At 26.2% G+C, this 24,818-nt stretch overlaps 2 protein-coding genes across 3 annotated transcripts in view; one reads left to right on the forward strand and one right to left on the reverse strand.

Annotated features, from left to right (window-relative positions):
• The window catches only part of LOC132917170 (lachesin-like), a 189,756-nt gene extending 177,185 nt beyond the window's left edge, over positions 1-12,571 (forward strand). For both annotated transcript variants that reach the window (XM_060977778.1, XM_060977779.1), the window contains 2 exons: positions 2,457-2,501; positions 10,840-12,571. In XM_060977778.1, coding sequence (XP_060833761.1) covers positions 2,457-2,501; positions 10,840-11,132 — 338 coding nt within the window. In that variant the 3' untranslated portion in view covers positions 11,133-12,571. The remainder of the gene's footprint in view (positions 1-2,456; positions 2,502-10,839) is intronic.
• A 2,742-nt stretch (positions 12,572-15,313) lies between these two features.
• LOC132918303 (uncharacterized) lies at positions 15,314-18,061 on the reverse strand. The gene has a single exon (XM_060979467.1). The coding sequence runs from the start codon at positions 17,405-17,407 to the stop codon at positions 15,479-15,481; it is 1,929 nt and encodes a 642-aa protein (XP_060835450.1). The 5' UTR covers positions 17,408-18,061; the 3' UTR covers positions 15,314-15,478.
• Between the last annotated feature and the right edge of the window lie 6,757 nt (positions 18,062-24,818).

A 24,818-nucleotide genomic window follows, 5' to 3' on the forward strand; every position in this document is an offset into this window, starting at 1 on the left:
TGACAGACAGTTAAAAATTAAAATAAAAAATCATCATAATAAACCTTTTAACCTATATTTTAATAATATTACACTATTTTTAGCAGCATCGTCTATTTTAAATTTATTTTTTAGAAAATAATTTTTATCAGCATTAACTTCACTGTTTTGTGAATATAAAATATTATGTAATTACACCTAAACAATAATCAATGTATCACTTTTAATATTTTAAATAGACTAAAAAATATATATTTTTTTTTATCAATTAATGAATAAACACATATTATTATCTACGATATATCATATATTAATAATTAATGGGAAAAATAATTAAAATTTAATTTACGTTGATTCAAATTTATAAAAATAAAATTAATATTATTAAAATATTATAGTGCTCCTTTTTAATTACATTTTCTCGTTGTATTGTTATCAACATTATATTTTATTTGTTATATCATTAAATAATTTTAATAATATGTTTTTATATTTAAATAACAAAATATATTTTTGAAGATTTTTGTAAAATATTTAATTTACTGTCACGTTTTACAGTTTCTAGGCTTAAAGGCTTAAAAAACCAAATGAAAATAACCCTATGGTAGACAATTAAATATGTTCATTACCAAAAGCCTCTGAAATCAGAGTATGAAATCATTTAAAGTATGATGAACAATTAATAATGAATTAAGTTAAAAAGGTTTTTTTTTTAAATTTCAGAAATACCATATGAAAATGTGTTTTAATAATTCTATTGTGATAATTATTTTTTTTGCATTTTAGTATTTTTCCATTATGAAGTTAACTAAAAATTCAATAAAAATCATTTAAACTGAATACTTGTGGCAATTTTATTGTAATTTAAATTAAAGGCAGTCGACATTCACGAACAATATCTCGTAGCTTGTAAATTTAACGATAAATTAATTTATAACATTCTTTTTGTGGTGCACCCTTCATTGATATAACTATAAATTATATAGTACTTGCCGTGTTCACGTTGTGTACTATAATTCATTCTGTGTTGGAAACAAAAAAAAAATTTAGTTTGTACGAACGAAGAAATATCATCAATTTTACTGATATTCAGTTAAATTGACGAATAATAATATATTAAATTACGAGTACTATTTACTTATTTTTTTTTACTAAACTTCTTTCGATATAACGAATAATAATATTAATAATATGTTAGTTTCGATTTCGTTTCAATTTAAACAATAATTATATTCTATAACATAATTTCAAAAAACCTACCTATAAAATGTTTTGGATTCAAATAGCTGCAGTTAATATTGTTTTAAAAATAAGATTGTTAATCGATGGTTTATATTTGTTTATATTATCACAAAAAAAAAAAATAATATATATACATATTATATACTTTTTTAAGTATTAATTATTTTAAAATTTCAATTTCTGATCTCCATATATTGTTTGATAAAATAATAAACGCTATCATTGGTATACGAATAATAGAATATAATAGAACTTTTAAAATAATCATTTACCTTAGTATTACAGATTGGATAAAAAAAAAACATTAATTAAAAGTTGATATTGTTTATTATTTTTATTTATTACAATACCATGTATTTAAAATGTAAACATTATGAGTGGTTTTAATAAGTTCATGATTGTTTGTAATTCAAAAAATTGAAAATATTATATAAGGTATAAAAAACAATTGAAAAATACAATTTATTTATATCATATAAACCATAAATTATGATTTAAACTTATCATATTAAGCTAAATTCTTTGTTGAACCAAATTTCACCAGTAAAACCTAAAGTTTATAACGACTTTCAAACAAAATGAATCTTATAGAAATTTAAGAAAAAAAATAAATGTAACAGAAAAGCTAATAAATAACTATGAGTGTAAAATAATATTACTGAAATATATAACTCAATTTATCTATAATACTTAACATTTTTTTCTTTTAAGGCTATAATTGAATTTTTTAATATAATAATAATATTATGTTATAAATGGTTCTTAATGTATAAATAACATGCTAATTCTATAACCATAATTTGTCTGCCTTAAGATTTTATTTCTTTAGCAGCATTTTGTAATTTTGGGTTTGAATCATTGACAGGTGATTCATTGACTGTAAAATAATATTTTAGCTAATTTATAACGAAAATTACTAAATAATGGATTCAATTAATACGTTTAAATTATAAAAACACAGGATTATTCTATAGCTTATGCATATTTTGGGGGTTTTTTAAAGACAAATTAGTGATATTGATTAGGGATTCAAAATAATATAAGAAAAACAATTACCTACGTCCCATGTCTATTATTTATAAATATAATAAGATACTGATATTTAGTGATATATAATATATGGGGCAATTTAGTCTTAGAATTTTCCAAACAAAACTATGAAGTTATTTATTTAATATTACTAACTATATAGTTTAACTAAAGATTTGATTGGTTTTTTTCTCTTTTTTTTTCAGTGGTGCCATCACCAGCGACAAAAAGGAAAAGTCATACAATATCTGGTAAAGTTAAACTATAAATATTTAAACAGTAATTATTTCTTAATTAATAAAATTGATTAAATGGCAAGTATAATTATTTTTAGTTGATTAGAGAAAACTTTTTTTTTTTTATCGAAACATCAAAGAAATTATTGTACAACTTTATCACGTATATATTTAAATGTAGATTATATGTTCAACTTTTTACGGTTGATTAAAATTTCTAACAGATTATTCAATGATTTGATATTGAAAATAAAAGACTTGCATAATTATAATATGTTTTAATTTAATTAATTAAATTGTTTCGAATTTAGTAATTTCCTTATTTAATTATTTTAAAATACAATTTTCAGCGTTTTAAAAATCATAATATACAGTAATCGTGTATGTAATGCAATCGTATAAAGAAATAATAACAACGAAATCTGGTAAATCCTTTGGTGTATACTATGAGTACTAAATTATAGTACGTTTAAAATAGTTATAACTAGTAATTTAGTTATAATAGTTATGACTTTATTTATTAGATCACTGTAATATTTTTAAATTTAAATTAAATTTATAACTATTGTATAGGTATGGCTCTGAACAAATAAGATTTTTAGATAAACGTTTATTTCTAAAAATACTTTTTTATAACTTATTTTTATTATTACTGTTATTTTATAGATTTGATTGGTTAAACTAATTAATACAAAAAACAAAGCATAATATCACTTCCGAAGAAATATACCAATTGCGGCGTACCTTAAATATATTCGTCGCGTAAATAGCTTAAAATTAGTCTAAATATTTTGAAAATGTTATTTTATATAGAAAGTAATTATAATATACAACATTCTGGAATGTTTCTAAAATTAATTTATTTGAATTATAACGACATAACTTTAATATTTAACGAGGGGTTATTGTTAATTGATTTTCGATATAGTATTTTGTTAGATTTTTAAATTCAAACGTTAAAGAAAAATAACATACTGAAATTTTAGATATGTTTTTAACTTAGCAAGAAAACATATAAGTCATTTCGTATTTATTATTTGTTCAAGGTTTTTTATCACAAAACTATATCAACGTAAATTGAAAAATCAAATATTTAAAATATCTTTAAATAACTCTAAAATAGCAATTTTTAAGACATTTTGTAGAATTTTTCTATTTTTTACATCATGAAGTGTCAACAAGGTCAATTTCTTTACCAAAAATCTCCTTCAAATTTAAATTCTCTGTTTAAAATATGATGATGGATAAGTATTTTTCTGAAGATTTGGCAGATTGAGTTTGGTAAAGGATAATTGTTAAATAATCGATTAGTATATTTTGCAGGATTCGTTGGTTCGGAAAAGAGGTAAAACAGGGTATAATAAATAATAATTGATCTTATAAATATAAAAAAAATATTCAATGTATGTTGGAATAATTTATTTTTATTAGCTTTTAGGTTAAAATTTTGACAAAATTCCTCAAAATCACGAACACTTTCAAATTATTTCACATTGAAAAATGTATGAAATATGCAATTTTAAAGCCTTAGGCTTGTAAATTTAATACAAAATGTCAAAGTTCTTAGAATCAGTCTATACTGAAACCAAAAATCTAAAAATATATAATATGTAAGCATAATTTTTTTATTGATATTTTATATTCAAATTTCAACGACATCACATATTTAAACGATGAATAACGATATTTATTATTTTATGATATCTTATGATATTTTATGATATACACACATTAATATTTTTAAATGCAATTTTTTTGGAAAAAATGAACTCATCCTAGGTACTGTACTATTAGTAAAACAAATCATTTTATCTAAACCAAATATCAAAATACATATTATATATTTATTAATATAGACCGCGATAGACCGTTTCTGCTCAGAATTTTTTTTCGTATACAACGATATTATATCATTGAATTAAAATCTAATAATATATCCATCACCGTGACCCACTCGACACCAATTGCAAAGTAGAGCGGTTTCCATTTCCTTTTTTTTTTTTTTTATGAAAATAGCCTATTTGATTTAATTTCAGCATATACTTTAATAATATTATGTCAGTAACTATACGTTATTAATCGTACTACTTAGTCTGCTAACGTTATACCCATGTTTAACGGCTACAACAGCATTCGTGGAAGAACACCTATTTCAATTATGGCCCCCTTCACCCCGTGGCAATATGCCTACAGCAGAATATTTCATTTGTGAGACGAGTGTCTCACTAAACTCCCGTAATGCCATATCCAGATGTATATTACATAATCCTTGTGGAATAAAACCATATTCAAATATTATGAACAATCGTCGTAAACAATCGCGCTGAGTATTAATTTTACTTTATGAAACATTTAATAAATTTGCCGCGCAAATATACGTAGTATGTTCATATTTTGAGGTTCATACTTATACACGCCCGCTGTTGATGTAGGTAATGTAATAGTTGATTCGACGACAAAATATTGACACGCTCATAGTGTTTAAAATCGTGGTTTTTATATCGTTTAATTACCGTGGACAACAGAACAACATAATATTAATATCATTTTCTTGACTAGTAAAATAGTTTAAACCAAATTATTAATTTTTTTTTTTTATATAACGCGCGGTTTAGTTTTAACAATATTATTGACGTACGTACTTAACTTTAAAATATAAAAATCAGCCACGATCTAAAGCTTTATAAATATACATACTTTAAATATACACTAGGTTCCAGCGTGGCAAATCCTTCCTTACAATATTGTTTAATTGATTCCATTCCGTTCATAACCTTTTCAAATTCGGTTGCATAAGGAATGAGTGAGGTCGCTGGTAAAATATCCACAGTTGATATCAGTATTTGTTCCGTTTGTATGAACTTCTTTTCAAACTTCCGGTGACACGTTTCAGTACAGTCGGAACGCTTATAAACTGTTCAAAAGATGTTTACTTTTTTACAATTAATGTATCTTTCAAAATAAAATGAAAACATATAATTGATTTATTAAAGCTGTGACTTGAATACATTTTTTTAGTATTTTATGAGCACATAAATTATAATATGTCAATAGAGTACAATATACAATATAATGGCAAATATTAAATAAACTGTTAATAATATGAATATTAATTGAATGCCTAAATAACACAGTTTGCTAACAGTTTCATGCGAATAATGTATTTATTATTTCTTTATTTTTACAAGATAATATTTTATTTATTAAATTGATTATTTACATTAAAAACTCTTGTTTTATTAATGTTGACTAATTCTATTACTCGGTTTAGTTATTTTTTAATAGATTAAATTGCTATAAGTATATGGATGTACGAGCTTATAAATATTTTAGAATTAGTTTAAATAATATTTTAAACATTTCATTGTGTATAATAATTTTAAAGTAAATTTTGACAGTCAATACTCAATTTAATTATTTTATCATTCATCTGAACAATATTTTTTTTTGTATAATATTTTTTTATAAATCAGCTGAATTTATATTATAAAATAAGAGAATAACTAACTGTTGACATAATATAATGTACTGAAAATAACTATCGAGTCTAGAAACTTGAAATTGTGCACAGTGGTTTTTTATATAATGCAATAAGTATACCTTTATATATTTAAGTCAATCTCTAAAAAGGGTTTTTCGCAAATTCAACACAAAAATGTGTCACAGATTGACTATGGGACCCACTTATCCAATCACTAAACAGGTTTTTTTTTTTTAACGTTTGAATCACACTATGGATCAGGTTTAAGCATAGTTGTATAATATTATACTATACTCCTGTTTCCGTAAAATATGCATTTAATATTACAATAATAATATACGTCTTACAACAATACTTAACTCATATCCTCCGTAGCTCACCCATCGTAGTCGACCTTGACATGCATGATTATTACAGGTACACGTTATTATATTATATTAAACTGCCTTCAAACATCGACTAGGTACTTTTGCAACACGAATTATGTGAATCCAATCAGTACCTATCACTATTATACCTGTGATCTTAAGCGTATTTATTTTAATGTTATGGAAATCGTTATTATTAGAAAGATAATATTGATAATATTGTATACTATTATAATAATTTTTATCGTTCTAGTTTAAGCGTTTAATGTGTACAAATCGTATATTATCGTAACAATAATATAATTGCCAGTACTATTTGTTTTTTTACAAATTTCAAACGTTGTGATGGGCTAGAATGGGTAAAGTGGGCTTACGTGTCATGTTGGAAAAATAATCATCTGTTACCATTTTTTAAACACGAAAGTTGTATTACTTTCGGGGTTTAAAACATTTTAAATCTATTCGTTTTATGTCTATACGATATTTTTTCTCGCACGAAACCGACTGACGAGACGACTCGTGGAGATTTTTGTTTTTTCAAAGAAAAAATAAACCGTCTTGTTTTAATATATATCGTCGTGTAATGAGGAATAGTTTTACCAGTAAAATCCCATTTCATCGACATTTCCATTCAGAGAGAACTCAAAATACACACACACACACACTTATTGGCCAATGTTTCGGACATACACTCTCATATCGTATGCATATACACTATTATGAGTTCATGTCGACCTTGTAATAATGTTCATCACACCGGGACGATCGGCCTAGAATTTAGATTTCGTTACACGCGTTCGATCATGCCCCGGTGGCGCACAATACTATAATATTATACACAGGTACCTATCCGGGAGAATGGAATTTTCATTAAGTCCGTCCCCCGGCCGATTTCCGGGCGGCGGTGCATGAAGATCGTAATATAGAGCGTTTCACGTCATGTTCTACCCTTTTAGCTAAACGCAGTATTGGATATAGTATAGTATTAGTAATAATAATCCGAAAACGGTTTTTGACTTGTATACAATCCGTATATATATATATGTATATATGTATATATATATATCTCGTTTATTCTACGATTATTCGCAAACACGCTTTCTCTCCACCTTCGCCTACCAATTTCATCACAGACACCGTCGTTAAACTTTTCTCTCGTCTATAATATAATACGCTCGTTGTCGTATTACTAATATTATTCTCGAAAACGTCTCGCGACACTATGGTCTGCCGTAATAGTATAGTTTTCGCAATGCCATGGTAATAACGAGGGCGGTGTTGGTGGCGATGACGTTTCGCCGAAATTGTATTCCTTAAGAATTTCTCGCCCCCAAAATTGTCGTGTCAAAACGGTTTGTTTTTATTTAAATCGCACACAGCCGCACACCGTAGTCGAAGGCGAACGAAATAATAATAAAAAATAACCTACGCACGTCGCGTGTAATATTCGCGTTTTTGCTTGTTCTTGCAGTACGCGATATTCGAGCGGAGCATAATATTATGTATGCGCCCAAGTTTAATCGAAACAGAATTGGAAAACTAAAATGTTCGTCGCATACTATAATTCAGACGTATGACGCCGCTTTTACAACGAATATTTACATTTATTTATGTTTACACGAGAATTCTTCCGAATTAATAAATACAAAATACAAGCACGTGTTTGTACACATTATGTATTATATTACTATACTGTTTTAAAGCCAATTTTAAATATACGATTAACTTATGAGTTTATGACTTGACAGGTATACCGTATATACCGTAAGATTATAAGCAGTATAGCCAATGAAAACATAACACTAATAAATAATTTATAATTTTGATGTAGGTGTGTTTATTTATGAATACTAACCGTCTTATAACAGGAAATCAACAAATTATTTGATTCTCAAGTCAGACGATGGGATGATAGGTTAATATAGTACGTCATTAAAAAAAAAAAAAAAAAAACATTTTTTTATAATTAAATCGGTTTTCTTCTTTACAAATTTCTAAATTACAATAAACAGTAAAATTACTTAAAATCATACAATTACCATTCATAATCACACATTTTAGACCGTTTAATATCACACATAAGAAAAAAAAAGTGCAAATGAAGGTCAACAATTCAAAACAGCACACATTTAATTGTTAATTAAAAATAATTAAATTTATGATTTATTATAATTTTAATACTAATTAAACTTATAATAAGATGAAGAAATGTATGTAAAGCAAATAATATTTAGATTGGGATATTCCTAGTATTTTAAAATATTCTATTAAATTAAACTCATCGATTATGATTTTGTGATTTTGAATAAATATAGTTAACTAGTGTGTAATTCTAAAGAATAATGTAATTTTAGATAAATGTGTGCGTTATTGATGTATAATATCAGTGTGTGTGTGTGTGTGTGTTATTGAACGGTTTGATTTTGAGAAAACTGTGCAAAATTTATGTATACATGTGTGTGGATATTAACGAAGACCTTTTTTGAAAGTGTGTGGTTATGACGACCGTCAGAATTATTTTATGACAGAGAAAACAATTCATCTTCGGTATAACTTTATAATGCAAAAACAACGTTATGGAATACGGGTACCGGAAGAACCTTATTATGTGTCAGTGGATGCCGAGTGGCGACTGCCGACACTGAACGTCTATTATCTCAAGATTTTCATTTCCGGAGAGCATAGAATTGCATGCATAATACATATTTATTATTAATCGGTCTTGATTTTGTGACGGGTGTTCAACCCTAATATTTTTTTGGTTCGATTTTAAAACAATAATATATTTTAGATTCTGAGCAGAGTGAGGAATATGCAATAATTTTACAATGATATTTTGTGGTTTATTGTGTCTGTCATCTAACTTTGAAGCAGTAAATTCGTTGCTACAATTTTAAACAATAAAGCTTATTCGGTAGTAAATTTGGTCTTATAACCTATTTTAGAATTAAAAGTTAAGTAAATTAGTTATAAGTATATATAATTTAATCAATTAACACAAAGAATCGGAGAAAACCGTAATATATATATATATATATATATATATAACATCACTAGGTATTGAAAAGAAGGTTTTTTTTGGTTCAAATAAAAATATATATTATAGACTTTAAAAGTTAAAAAAATGTTTAAATTACTTCTTTCTAGGGATTATAACAGACATTTAAAAATAACTAACATATTTTTAAGTTATTTATATAGGCATTTTATAATGCTGTTTCTCGCTTAGAAAACTTAATGGATTAAAATTGCGTTTTTTCCCCATAAGTCTATTCTATTACTGAGAAATTTTAAAATATACTTAATATTTTATTTTCAAAAGTTTTAATTTTCAAGAACAAAAATGTAAAAATCTTGAAAATTAAAAAAAAAATGGGAACATATTGTCATTAAATGTTTATGTTATAAATGCTGATAAAATTATAGGTATATATATATAAATTATAAATAAAAAAAGGTTTTTTACGCTATTAAATAATTTGATGTAATTCAAAAAAAAATATTAAAAATGTAGAAACTTAACATTTTAATTTTCAATATTAAGTTTATTATCATTTTTCAAACATAATTATATTTTTAAAATATCTGGAACAATTTTAAGGTGCTTATAATAATACAATTTTACACCATAGACATTCATGCCATTTTATGGAAATTCAGAATTGTGTAAGTTATAAAGCGATCTTAACAAAAACTAATTTTACCTACTGAATTAAGTAAAAATATTAATAAGTTAAATATTATATAACGAGAAGATTCTATAGTGAGAGATTCTGATCGACCCGCCTCATTCACTTAGAATAGTTTTTCGCGTATAATGATTTATTGTTAAATTTCAAATTAATACATTAATTATATTGACCGTCTCAAATTCAAAATTAAGATTATATACACTCGAAACTTACTGTGTAGCAAAAGCTAGTAACATGGTTTTATTTTTTGCAATTCAAATTATAAAAATCAGCATACTTCAGCTTATAGATCGGACTGTATAATAATATAGCTGAGTACTCAATTTAAACAACATATAGTCATATAATATGTATTGGAACAAATTAATAATAATAATAATAATTTATTTATCTAAACTTTATGCCATAATTACAAAATGTTTATTACATTTTTATGTTTATTTATAAATATTAAATATTTTCTAATTAAATATACGTAAATATATAGTATTCCGATAAATTGATAACTATTTTCGCGTTTAAAATAAAATGACTCATATATGAACATACACTTATATTTCAGTGAACACTATACGTTTTTCATAAATACATTGAGACAGTGCTAAATCAAATCACGCAGTACAATATCCTAGATAATAATATTCTCGTTCCGCTTTGGAAGTCTTCCGCATTATAACACAATGATTTACAGGGACTTGAACTTATTATGACGCAAACCTTTTTTATTAAAAATATCAAATACGAAATGTAATTCCGTCGTGATTTTTAGCTATAACGTGGACATGAATTTTACCAATTTTTTTTTTTTTCAGGTGACCGAAAATCTGGTGGGAAAATGGACGACAAGACCGGTCAGCGGATGAACGGCGTCGAGTCGGCGGACGAGATGGAGACTAAAAGCAGCAGCCACCGGGCGAGCCGCGGTTCAAGTCGGGTCCGCCGGTCAACGGTCAGCCAATCGGTGAGCATCGTGGCCGAGCTGGCGTTCCTGACAGCCGCCACGACCAGCTGGTCGACCGGTTGTCCAGTAGACGCCGCCGTGGGTGGCCTCGTGTCACTGGCGCTAGCCGTTTCGCCGCCACTGGTCCTGTGGCTCCTGAACTGAATCTCGCCAGGAGGTCTACACAATAACCGACGGCAGAAACAGACAACAGGGGCGAACACGGGACGGGCGCGAGCCGACAGAAATCCGATCGGATTTCATGTAATTAAGTTTTTGTAATCGTTTTTTTTATTTAATTTTTGAATCACCTCTCCCTAACTTCCCCCCCCCCCTAGAAAATTGCCGTGTATTACGCCACTGGCCACTTAACCGACGTCACCACATTAACGTTATCGCTGAATACCTACATTCGTGGTATATGTGTCTACCGATTACCCACTCAACCAACCAACCAACCAATATAATAATGATATAAATTTAATTTCCCTACGGTTGTATTTGGGTACGCGATTGAAAACCAAAATCGCGTGATCGCCAAGTACATTATAAATACGCAAATAACCTGATTTGCCGTCTAACGTCATCACGTCCGTTTAAAGAACATTTTTTAACTATTTACACAATATTTGCTAATTTGATTTATACACTGCAATCGGACAGAATTCTATAACTGTTGGTTTATTGTGATTAATATTGTTCGATTCGAAAATATATTTACAATACCATTACTGGTTGTTAACATTTATAACCTATGAATAATTAATTCAGAAGTCTCACGTACATAGTTTATTTGTTTGACTTCAAAGAAATTCATATGATACGATTTGACTTGTCCTGTTGATTATTTTTAATAAGCTTTTTTTGAAATCTGCAGACGTTCAATCTAAAGATAATAAAATACGAAAATGATTATTTTATAACGTATACCCGAGATCGTTCGTTACGGACTAATTTGTTACGCATCGTACCCCGTCAAAACTGAAACCTTGTCAACAATTTATCGATGTAAGTACTGATTTGATAACTTTCAAAACTTGTTAATCGTGCTATTTGTCAAACAAAACTTTTTTTTTTTGTAATTGGAACGATTGAAATTTTTAAGTGACCCCTGTCATTTTTGTTTTGTATGTTTCATCATATTTTCTGATTAATTGCAATGATTCAATATAAACCTTTGATAAAACTAACAAAAAATTACGCGCAATAAATTTCTGTAACGATTGAGAATAAAATTGCTCAAATGTAATCGTAAAAAATGTTCATTTTACGACATGGTTATTTTGTCATTAATCGAATAACATAATTTTGTTTCATAATATTACACCGAATTGTATTTTATTCATTTGCCATTCCTTAACAAAAATTCTTACTGTCCTTAAGGCATCTAAATACCTTAGAAAATTATCAAATATTTAATTTGTTATTGTCTTGAATTTTGATAATGTACAAAAACATAAAATTAAGAACTGTACCATGTGTAAATACCATATCAATGTTATACCTGTATTGTTTATTTAGCTAAAAGTTTATTACTACTAATAATTATTACTATACGTGAATAAAATATAATTTTTAATACCTGATTTATTTTAAAGTTTCACATAATAAACAAAATATAATGAATAATACTATGCTGTTAATAATAATAAAATAGTGTTAGTAATTCAGTGAAATATGTTATATTATATGTGTATAAAAAAATTGTTCTAGACATAATATTATGTATGTGTTATTTTTTTTTTTTTTAAATATAAATAAATATATACAGGTTGATTTATAGAAATATAAATTTGATTTCAACAAAACTAAAAGTTATCTGACATACCTAACAGATGGCTTATTTTGAATATTTGTTCTGTCATTTATATATTGTCTATTTTCAATGCGAGGTGTATTTAATAAATAAAATGTTATAAAAAATAACCCAAAAATTATCTAGATATAATATTATATCAGATAATTTAAAACTTGCATTTGTTAAATATAATTTTGTCATCGGTGTTTACAGAGGATGCTGAGTATATTATAAAATAAAATACACGTAATGTTAAATAAATATAAATATATATACCTAATATAATAAAAATTAAATTAAAATCAAATTAATATGCCATATATTGTAATAACTTAGATAAATTAACGCCTTTAATAATAATAAATAAAATATTTATTTTAAACGTAATATAAAATTTAAAATCATATTAAAAACATTCTAAATAATTTATCTCACAAATTAATTTTATTTTAATAAATAAATAAATTATTTTACCTAGACATGATAAAAAGATAAATATTTTAAACTATAACAATTCAATCATCAAACGTAAGTAATATATTATTTAAATTCCATTTAAACGTATTTAATAAACAGGGTTATTTATCAAGCATACTCACGCTTGTATTATTCTTTAAAAACTCATACATTGGATTGTATTATTATTGTGTAACCAGTCGCTTGGATTAGTATAGCATAATAATAAATAGCGTTCAGTGGATGATATACTTATTTTATTCAATGAGAACCACATTTTTTACCGTTAATCTTAAATCAGTTTTTTTTTTTTTTTTTTTGAAAATGTCGATGCATTGTTACTTTTAAGATTTCAGTTTTTGAAAACTAGTGTTGTTATTCAAGATGCTCAAAATGTTATATTTTATATATTGGACGGCGTGTTGTGTAGGCAATTTCACTACATCGGCGTGTACGTGACTTATTAGTTATTACCCGACCCTGCTTCATTAAAAAAATATACTATAACATTGATGTGGAATGTGCAACACGAATCATCGTATAACACGTCATATTTATTTATTATTCGACAAGGTGCGTTTGAAAAGAAACATTACAGTATTTTTTTAACTATTGGTTGAATTTAATCAAGAGTCTTATTAATTTCTAAAACACGGTGACTTAATTAGTTGTATAATGAATAGTAGTCAGAAATAAGTAGGTGGGTAGATACTATATATTATAGATAGATTCATACTCGATATACAAGCACTAAATTTATTAAAACAGAGAAATTTGGAAACATTCATGTATCATACATGCATGTTTACGTTAAAACCTGTTCTCAACTGATAAGTTAAAACTTTACTAACATAATTATTAACTTTTCTAATCATGGAAATTAATATTATAGCAATATTATACTACAGTAAAAACAAAATTTAAGTGATGTTATATAATGACTATAACTTCAAAACCACGTAATTTCAATTTCAATTTTAATATTTATTTATTTTTTTTTTTTTAGGAGAGCCATAAAATAATTCATTTAATCCTGGAAAATGATTTACTAATTTTCTTACATTTTAATAAACACTAGATTAGTGTAGTTTGAAAATTATCATTTAAAATATAATATATTTATATGATATAATATTTTTATTTGGTTACTTATATTTGGTACATTTATGAGATATAACAGTAAAAATAATGAATATAATATAATATATCGTAAAATATTAAGATACACCCAATTTAAATAAAAATAGCATAGATAAAAAATTGTTCATGTTATTTCTAAATATTGTATTTATATTTATAAATAATAATATTTTATTCTTTTTAGTTGATACTACAATAATGCAATCAAATCATTAAAAAAAAAAAATGTTTTGATCTTTAACCATGTTAGTGAAAAAATGTGTTTTATTTCATATATCACAGCTCAAATATACAATTGCATAATATTTTTTAAAAATTATTTTTTTGTTTTAAACACTATTCATTAAATAATATGAAAAATAAAAAATAAAATTTAGTGCTGAAATGGTTTACCTACCTTATATAAATCAATAGCTTGAGTTAAATATAGATTATTATTTTTTACGTATACAAACTTTATAATAAAATAAAATAGACTAATATAAAATAATATTTTATTCCTTTTTTTGCATGAATTATGTATAATTTAATAATATTAATAATATATAGATAATATTTATATAAAATTGTTTTAATATGAATATAGTTATTAATTCTTAAATATTTCTTAGCATAATTATTTAGAAAATTTTATAATTAAGAATAATTTACTTTAATATCATTTTTTATATTTTCTTTATTAAAATACCTTTAAAAAATATCGATATTTTTTTACGATAAACTTTCGTGGAGTATATCCAGTTCTATACAATTTTCTTTCATTTATCCAGTATTAATAAGGAACGACTATATATAAATAACTATATTTCATTTTGTATACATATTTTCAGAACCACCTCACCATAGAATGATATCACACTGGTCAATAAAGTGGTAAAACACAATATTTTGAGTATTTTTGGAAATAATATTTGTCTAAGCTAGGGTGACCATAAAAATAAAATAAAAATACGGGACACTTTAGTTACTTAACTAAAAAAAAAAAAAAAAGGAAATTCTAATTTTAACTAAATATATTAATATAAAAAAAACAAATTAAATGTATGTTGTATAATAGTTTTTAAATACAAATAAAATATTAATAAGTATAATATGTACACAAAAGTCCAAAAAAAAATTATTTTGATGACGATGGCATGTAAATTTCTTCTTTTGATGTTTTTGTATACTTTTGTGCTGAACCGATTTCATCAAGTAACCTAGTTTCTTTTAATAGAATATTATAAAACTCATTACAAGATAAGTTTTTAAAGTGTGTTTTTACGATTATAATTGATTTGATAGTTTCAACCAAAAATCGATTTTTTTCATCTGTCCACAACACATTAATGGTTGAAAAAATCCGTTCTACTGCAGCATTTGTACCAGGAATTGCCAAAGAATATTCTACGATTTTTGATATGTTAGTTGTATCAATGTTATGAGCTTTAGTGTATTCAAATATTTCACACCACTTAACTTCTACTTTAGCGGAATTTTTTTGCCATTCATGAATTCGTGATTTAAAAATTTGTTCTACATGACTGAATTCATCAAATAAATTATCTTCATCTAATTTTATGTTAGAATTATTTCGGTTGTTTTCCATAAGAAATTTAATACATTTTTGAACATTTTCCCAAGTAGGACAGTTTATTAGTTGGACCCAATGAAATATTTTCAACTGGTCAAAGTGGCAACCCCATTTTTCTACGTAAGATAAAAAAGTATTATAAAATAGATCAGTACTTTTTTTGAATGAGCTTTCATTATACATATTATTGTTTTTTAAATCATTTAAAAGCGATAAAATATTTGTTGTAAGGAAGTTTAGATGTTTTCTATTTTTTATTTTTCCAACTAAAATTTCTAATTCCTCTGCAACTTCACAGGCTGATATTTTATCTCCTTCTATTTTAGTTACAGTATCACAGACAACCTTTAATTGGCTTTGTAAAAAATGAAACCACACTATAGACATAGGATCGTTAAAAAACGATTTTAATATTGTAGGACACTTTTCCTGTTTCTCGAAGTATGATTTTAAGCCCGGGTAAATATCAATAATTCTTGTTATTGCAGGTAATAAGGATAACCAACGAGTTTTTACACTTCCAAGAATATTTTTATATTCAACATTTGCATATTCACAAAACTCTTTCAAATGTTCAACTCGAACTGTATAGATATGAAAAAATTGAAAAATTTTGTTAACTATGATTTCTACATCAATAGGTAACACATCAGCACTTGATTGCATAGCGTTGTGCAAAATATGAGCAGCGCAACCTACTCCAAAAATATTCGTTTTTAAATTGTTATTTAAAATTGAAAAAACATTATTTGATCCTTTTCTTAAAACACCTCCAAAGTTAGTATTGCAATTATCTCCAGAAAATGCAACAATTTTATCTGACAACTTATGCTTTTTTAAACTTTCAATTATATAAGTTGATAAAATATTTGCTGTTTCTCCTTTTAAATTTGTTACTTCAAAAACTTTGATTTGTATTCCCGAATTTGGTTTGAAATAACGTATTAAAATTGGTACGATTTTTAGGTTCTTATGGTTAGAAGTATCTATCATAATTGTAGCAAAATTTATATTTTCTATTTCCTTATAAATTTGTTGCATGGCGAAAGGAGCTAACACATTTAAAACAATCGATTCAGCCTTAGTTCTCGCACATGTAAATTTTTTATTATACATTTGTTTTAAAAGAGATGATGTGCAGTCCATTGATCGAAATGAGTGATTGTGTATCACGGTATGAAATGCGAATATCCCTTCTTGTGCTGCAGTACGTCTACTTTCGTCAGTGGACCCACTCGGATCATTTTTTAAAAAAAAAGAAGTTACCTTTTCGTGTTTTGATGCAGCTGATAATGCCAGTAAATGTTTTTTTACTTTTGTAACATGTTGTGTTATGTCTGAACGTCCACCATGTTCTATAGAAAACACTGACTTACATATGGTACAAAATATTTTTCCTACTTCGTCAGCATCTTGTAAAAAAGGAAATTCTAATTTTAATTGTGGAGTAAAAACGCACCGTCTTTTGGGCATTTTAAAAAACAAATTAGGTATTATGGTACACTGAATTTTAAATAAGCTTAATAAACTACACGTGACACGTCAATACGTCACTACGACTACGACTACACTGTGAATGTCATCGTGAACTCGACACTCACGTATAAATATTAATAACAAATTATATTTATAATTTTACATAGATATTATAAAATAAAAATAGACATTATATTTGACAACAAACTGGTTGTGGTGAATGGAATTGTACTTATTTAGTAGACGACGTCACACATCAATATAATAATATTAATAACATTTTGTACGTTATCGTTATATCATTAGTATTTATAATCGTCGGTTTAACGTGTCGATAATAATGTGACATTATTAGTTCTCTATTTTCAACTCGCAGCAATTATAATAATTTATTGTTAAGACAAGAATCTAAAAATAATTCTGATAAGTATAGATTAGATGTTTTATTGAATATTGTGATACAAAAATATCGTAGAATAAAAAAAAAAAAAAATTATAAAATTATAAATTAACAATAAAGAGAAAAACGGGAATAATACGGGACCTACTTGAAAATACGGGACAAAATGCGTCCCGTATAACTTTTGTCGGGACAACGGGACACAAAGTGGAAAAACGGGACAATCCCGTATAATACGGGACGTATGGTCACCCTAGTCTAAGCAAAACAATTCGAAAATAATTGTCAGTAGGTGCGTTATGATATTTGCTGTATGCATATATGTATATTTCATCTAATATTATAGTCAAACATCAAACCTAAATATTTATCTTTTGTGACACTATTGATTTTGAAATATCTTACATTTTCTGAATTAATACTATAAGTATGAAGTGTTTATTCCTGAAGTGATATACGATATATCATGCATCTTTTCACCATAGAATATTGTATTTAATCGTTATAAGTTAAGCTTACTTATTAAATATTATTTTATCTTCAAACATTTTCGTCATTAAATACATATGAGAAAATATGATGATTTTATTATATAGGTGTATAAAATATATTTAAATAATTCAAGTGTTAACAGTATTTATTTATTTATTGTTTTTATAAACATTTTATATTTTATATTATAATATTATTTTGTACTAATGGTAATGAAATAAATTAATGATTGTTAAATTTAAGTTTTGATTTTACATTAACTGGTCGTAAATCAATACAATTTTTTTTTTTTATTTTATGCATCGAATGTATTATCGTTAAAACTATCATGGAACAACAACGAATACAATAGATAAAATGCATAACACTTAATATGTAATTCGTCCAAATATCTAAAAAAATTCTATTCGAACCATATTCGTTCTAATCATAACTTCAAATTTATGGTCTGTAAAACGTGAAAGTACAATAAAATACATTTATTTATTAATTATAAAATAAAGTATGCCAATACTGATTTTTAAAACCATTAATTTTCTTTTATTCGTCTGAAAATAAAAAAAAATGAATAATATTTGTATACCCGAAAAATCTGTCATTTTATAGTTCTAAAATATAATAATTATCTGTGATAATCATGAACTATAGACAAAAATATTTTAAATTAACATTTGATATTTTTATTTTGTCTGGATATTTAGAAGTGTTTGAATGTTTTGATTATCTGCTATTGACATTCACAACATTTAAAAATCATAAAACACAATTTCAACATGTTTAAATTCGAGACACTGTAAAACCACGCTATCAGTTTCGTGGGTACATATTTTTCTTTTTGGTTTAACCACACTAAATTATAAATATTATAATAAATTGTTAAAATAAATTTGAACGTCATATAAAGTGGATTAATTTAAAATGATAAAAAAAAATGCTAAAACATGAAAATATCATTACAAAATAAACTCTTTTAAAACTAATAATAAATATATTATGAAAACGCTTTTAATAGAAATCATCTACTAATAACCATACATAATGCGTTACACTGCATTACTATACTCTTGTGTTCAATGACTTGCTAGTTAGGATATTATGTATATTTTATCGGGAGTAGTAGGTAAACATAATAATTGAGTGGGTATTAAAATCTTACGACACGGGTTATGCAAACCTTTAACCACGATTTACGACGTTGAATAATTATGCGGTCACGTCGTTGGTACGATATCATTGCAATTTATATTATAATATTATTATTTTTATGTGTACAATCTGCTTTACGTGGGCCACTCGATGTTGTATTAGGTCTGTACCGGCTGACGGTTCATCGATTTCCACGGGTCCATCATGTATACGCTTGACGTTGTAATAATAATAATAATAATAATATATTACACAACATAATGTCGGTCCACTTATCCCGAGATGGTTTCAGAAATCCCGAGACGGAAGCGGGTTGATAATAATCTCTAGCGTCGCAAACGACCAGTTGTTCGTTCATAACCGTATAATATTCCTTGTAGTAAATAATATTATATTATTATTATTATTATTATTATTATTATTACACTATAAAGTCATTTATATTTTTAAGCCCATAAGGTGCATTGTTTTTTATAGACAATTTTTCGCATTTTCTAAAAAAATACTAACATTTTCTGTACTTAATTTTAACGAGTAATATTAATTTCGTTTTCTAAAGCAAATTGTTTGTGAAAATATGCATATAAGTACGTATAATAAAATACGTCTTATAACATAAATAAATGTAAAAATTGAATCTTATTTGTCATACTTTTACTCGATTGTATTTATCCACCGGACTGATATCAATTAAAAGACAATTTTTATTTTATCTCTTTCTCGAGTTATAATATTGTATTATTATCATATTATTAGATAAAAATTTAAAAAAATCGTGTCCATTCGTCGCAAGACATAAAATTAAGAACTATTTTATCCCCTGTCTCAAAATCTAATAAATTACAATTATACCTCAAACCAATATACATATTGTTAGCTTAAGAAAACATCATACATAATATGCACGCCTATAAATATACAATCGCATATTATTGTGTATATAACTACCGTCTTCCTCAGATGAAAACGGGCAATCTGTAATACGATTTGACAGCGTCGTAATAAAAACAAATGTGATTTCGCCAAAAGTCCATACCACGGATTGTGTTAAGACCATTAAACTCAATCAATAGTTAAAGAAAACAAGGCGTACATTATTAAGGTAGTTCAGAAGTAATAATTACAAACATTTTGTATTGGACGAGTAAATCTTATCCCGAGAACTGTAACAAGTACCTAACGAGTTGCGTAACAATGCAATTTTAATATGTTTCTCCCAGCAAATTATATCTAACAACGATTTAATAGTGATTTTACGCGGGGCGGATTAAAAGGTGAAATGGTCAAGTTTTGGATTTCTCTGAAACAATAATAATATTGTATTTTAATATCATTTAGAATAGTTAGTTCTACTAAAATACAGACCATCGTGCATAATAGGTCTTGGTAAAATAACTATTATAGGTATAAATGTATAGTTATATATTTATTGTAATATTCACTACGAACATAATAATTATTATAATCACATAATGCTGCAGATAGTTACAAATTAACAATAAAGCCGACGTTTCATTCCCATTCTTACGTTTATATCAAACATTTTTTATAATTTTGTTTTCAAGTTAAATATTAATTAGATGATAACAAATAAGAAGAATGTATCATTTATATTATTTTGAAGGTAAGATAGAATAAATTACAATGAAATATGTTTTTACTCACTACTCATTACAAACACTACTATTACATTCTTAAAATATATTTTATACTATTATTCATTATCATTGGATTAAGTAGTGTTTATCAAGACTAATTTAAACAAATCCAACATATAACTGAGATGCACTCTGCCGGATAAACTGAAAATATAATACTTAATGCGGGAAGTCTCACGGAGAGCGCAATAGCCATTTGAAATCATATAATAAAATATGACAATAAAAAAATAAAACAATAGTATTATACTATTTAACATAAAAAAATATGACACTAAATTAGAACACTACAGGTATATCTGCGGAGAATAAATATTTTATAGCTATAACTTGTTATTGAAAAACGATAAATTTTATTATTTTTTGAATTTCAATTATATTGCAAATCACAGGACCTCAATAGGTATATTAACTTCTAAGTAATAATGATTATACGAACCAGCACAAAATAATATAACTAATAAGTCATATATCATTATATATGATAATGAGAAATTCTGATGACCAAATTCAGATTAAAATCGTAGATTTTTTTTTTGTTATCATTTAATTTGTTTTACACTGTGTAATATATATATATATATAATTATATGTAAATGCAGAAAAGCAGCAATAAAATACAAAAACAAATTATTAGCAATTTACAAATAAGATTCAAGAAATTTGGCGTACCATTAGAGTTTCTATTATTTAAAGTGTACTTCCTGGAATTAACATCTGCGCATATCTAATAATTAGCGTATCATAACTATAGTTAAATTTCTAAAACTAATCCGACAGTTTCGAAAAAATAGTGACTGTAAAACAAAACAGAAAATATTTGTACTGCAAAGTTTTGGAAAGCAGGAAAATTACAAAAGAGGTGAAAGAACGTCGTCTGTCTACAGAATATAACGCGCGAGAATAATATAATATAATTGGATTGCCTAGGAGGCGGAAAAGTTTCGAGTAAATCCACCGAACCGTGATTAATATGTATTCGGAAACCTTTTCGATTTTCGGTCCGTTTGTGTCACGCGTTTACAAAACCGGTGCCATTGGTGCAAGCTGTGTCATTTTTACAGCTCACGATTAACGATGATAATTAAAAAATAAATTACTTGAATAAAATAATTGTATGGCCCTTGTATTCGTTTTGCAGAGAGTTTAGTATCGTTTTTAGAAATTTCTAGTTGGTTTCTCGTGAAACGTATCTAAATTTATGAACCTTTTTTACCACAACTTTTCCAAATAAAAAACCAGATAAGATAACTTCGGGGCCAAGGGATGTTTAATTATTTTTTTATCATCATACCATAGTTTTTAATCAACCAGCACGAATCTATTATGTTCTGTCGGCGGGTTTTGTATGAACGTTCCAGTAAAGTCTGTTGTTATCTAGGAGACTTTGTTTTTGGGATGTAGCTCAGCTCTTAAAACAGTTTAAACATTAACGATGCGCTCTGGTGGTGAAAACTGTGAATATATACAACAAACAGATAGCGTGTACGTCTCTGTTTAGTGAAACGTTTACATAGGCGAAGTGATGTTGCTTACACAGCTGCATTTTTTTTTAAATTTGTCCACTAAACTTCTAAACGAATTTATCTGGAAATTATTTTAAAAAAATCATAATTTCCTTTAACTTGTTTACCAAAATAGTTATCTTGATATAAGCACTATAAGCAATAGACCTGTGATCAAGGCTTTCGGATAAATAGATTACAAATTAAAAACTATATACATATTTTCCTTCTTTACATTACGTTTACTTTACGATATCTATAAACTGTAGGAAAATCAATCGTTCTAAAAAGAGGATAGCCAAATTATCCGTTTCTTCGTTAAAATTTTGTTGGGTATGAGAGCGACTTAGGTGTGAAATTTAATATTATCAAGTATAATAAATAATAAAATATATGATAGATACGTTATAGTTGAGCTTATAGCGTTATATTATATTGTTTTCTTTTTTGTTTTATAAAGAACAGCGTAGAAAAGCAGCGAAATACATTTTAAAATGTTGAAAAATCGAATATACATTTAATTTTGGTTTTGTTTCTAAAAATAAAGTTTCGATTCATCAAAACGATTTGATAACATTTTTTTTAATGTTATAAAGCGTTTATTTATGATCATAGTTTAAAGGTATTTAAAATGGCATGTAATCAACAATAATAAAAAAGTAAAGTTTGTTTAGCGTCGCCTATCGGACACGATAATTAAAGTTACTGCTCAGTGTTGTACCTATGAAATCAATTTCTGAAATTTACACCAAAATCTGTTGAGTCTATAAATTACAACCATACACACTACACACATGATTGTCCATATATGTATATTAGTATTTGACTATGGATAAATGTGCTTTTCACTTGAGGAAACTCACCGTTCAGCTTGTTGACTAACATTTGACGATTCGACTAATAATTATAAGGTTTCTGAAACAACGTGTGCGTGTGGTTTGACATATAAATCAAATGTTTCCCACACCGAAAATCGTTTGACGACCTTCGGTCCAATCTACGCCGAAAATAATTAGGCCTCTTGCAATGTTACGGAGTAACATTTCAGTTTATTTAATTTGCCCGTGCCAATCAGTCCACTGAAACATGGTCAGCTAAAGGAGAGCTAATTATTTTATTTTATTATTCAAAAATAATTAGTCCTCCTTTAGCTGACCATGTTTCAGTGCACCGATTGGCATGGGCAAATTAAATTCATTGAAATATGTCTCTTGCCGTAGCATTGCAAACATGCCTGATGTATTGGTGTTATAAAATAACATAATATGCATTTTATCAATATAAAAAATTCACAGTCATATTTTTGTAACACTTCTATTATATTGTGTTTTAAAAATATTTTTAAATAATTTTTGTAATCGTTCTAAATCCCGTTTACTCTAACATTATATTATAGTATTCTTACAGTTTAGCGTATTGGCTGTATCCAACACAGTGTAACGTTTCAGCCGTTCTGTAATAACGGTTTTAAACATACCATTTTGGTCACCGAATTAACCATGTTTATTTTTGTTAATATTCATAAGTACACAAAAAGGAATAAAAAAACACGAAACAAATTTAAAACAAACATTAGTAGATCTATACAGTAAAAATCATAATCAATACATTTATGAATAAAACAGTAGAACATTTATATTATGTGCAGTGTTTTTCGAAAATACGTCGTTTAATAATATATCAAATTATAATAATAATCGTGATTTGTGACACACGCGCTTAAAAACTTCAATACGCTTAATTTCACGTATAGGTACTGCAATAAGATTGTTTTCTTATTAAAATGTACGCGATGTGAGCGGTGTACACGACGTAAATATATAGATGTTGTATTCAATATCGAATTTTGTTTTCTCGAAGACATAATAATATAATGTACACTGTGCAACTGTTATAAATATTTATGAATTTATGATCAATGGTAATAATATTTCGGGAGTTATGATTATTATAAATGTTTTCGCGGAAACGGTAAAATGTAATCGTTTACCAAAATAACTAATAATAATAATAATAATAATAATAATGAAATGAAAACGCCGTGGCATAGCGCATTATAACCAACCGGAACGCGATAGTGTATGGTAACAAAAGGAAGTATCTATACTGCGGTTACATACATATATTTATATACATGTATATATACTGTTTTCCCGCAAATCTTTAATAACGTACATTATTAATTTTTTTTTTCTCTCCATTCTCAT

Source organism: Rhopalosiphum padi, chromosome 1 (genome assembly GCF_020882245.1).
Source record: "Rhopalosiphum padi isolate XX-2018 chromosome 1, ASM2088224v1, whole genome shotgun sequence".
NCBI lineage: Eukaryota > Metazoa > Arthropoda > Insecta > Hemiptera > Aphididae > Rhopalosiphum > Rhopalosiphum padi.

Coding starts and splice junctions, on each gene's coding strand:
- LOC132918303 (XM_060979467.1), bottom strand. CDS start 17,407: ATGCCCAAAAGACGGTGCGTTTTTACTCCACAATTAAAATTAGAATTT.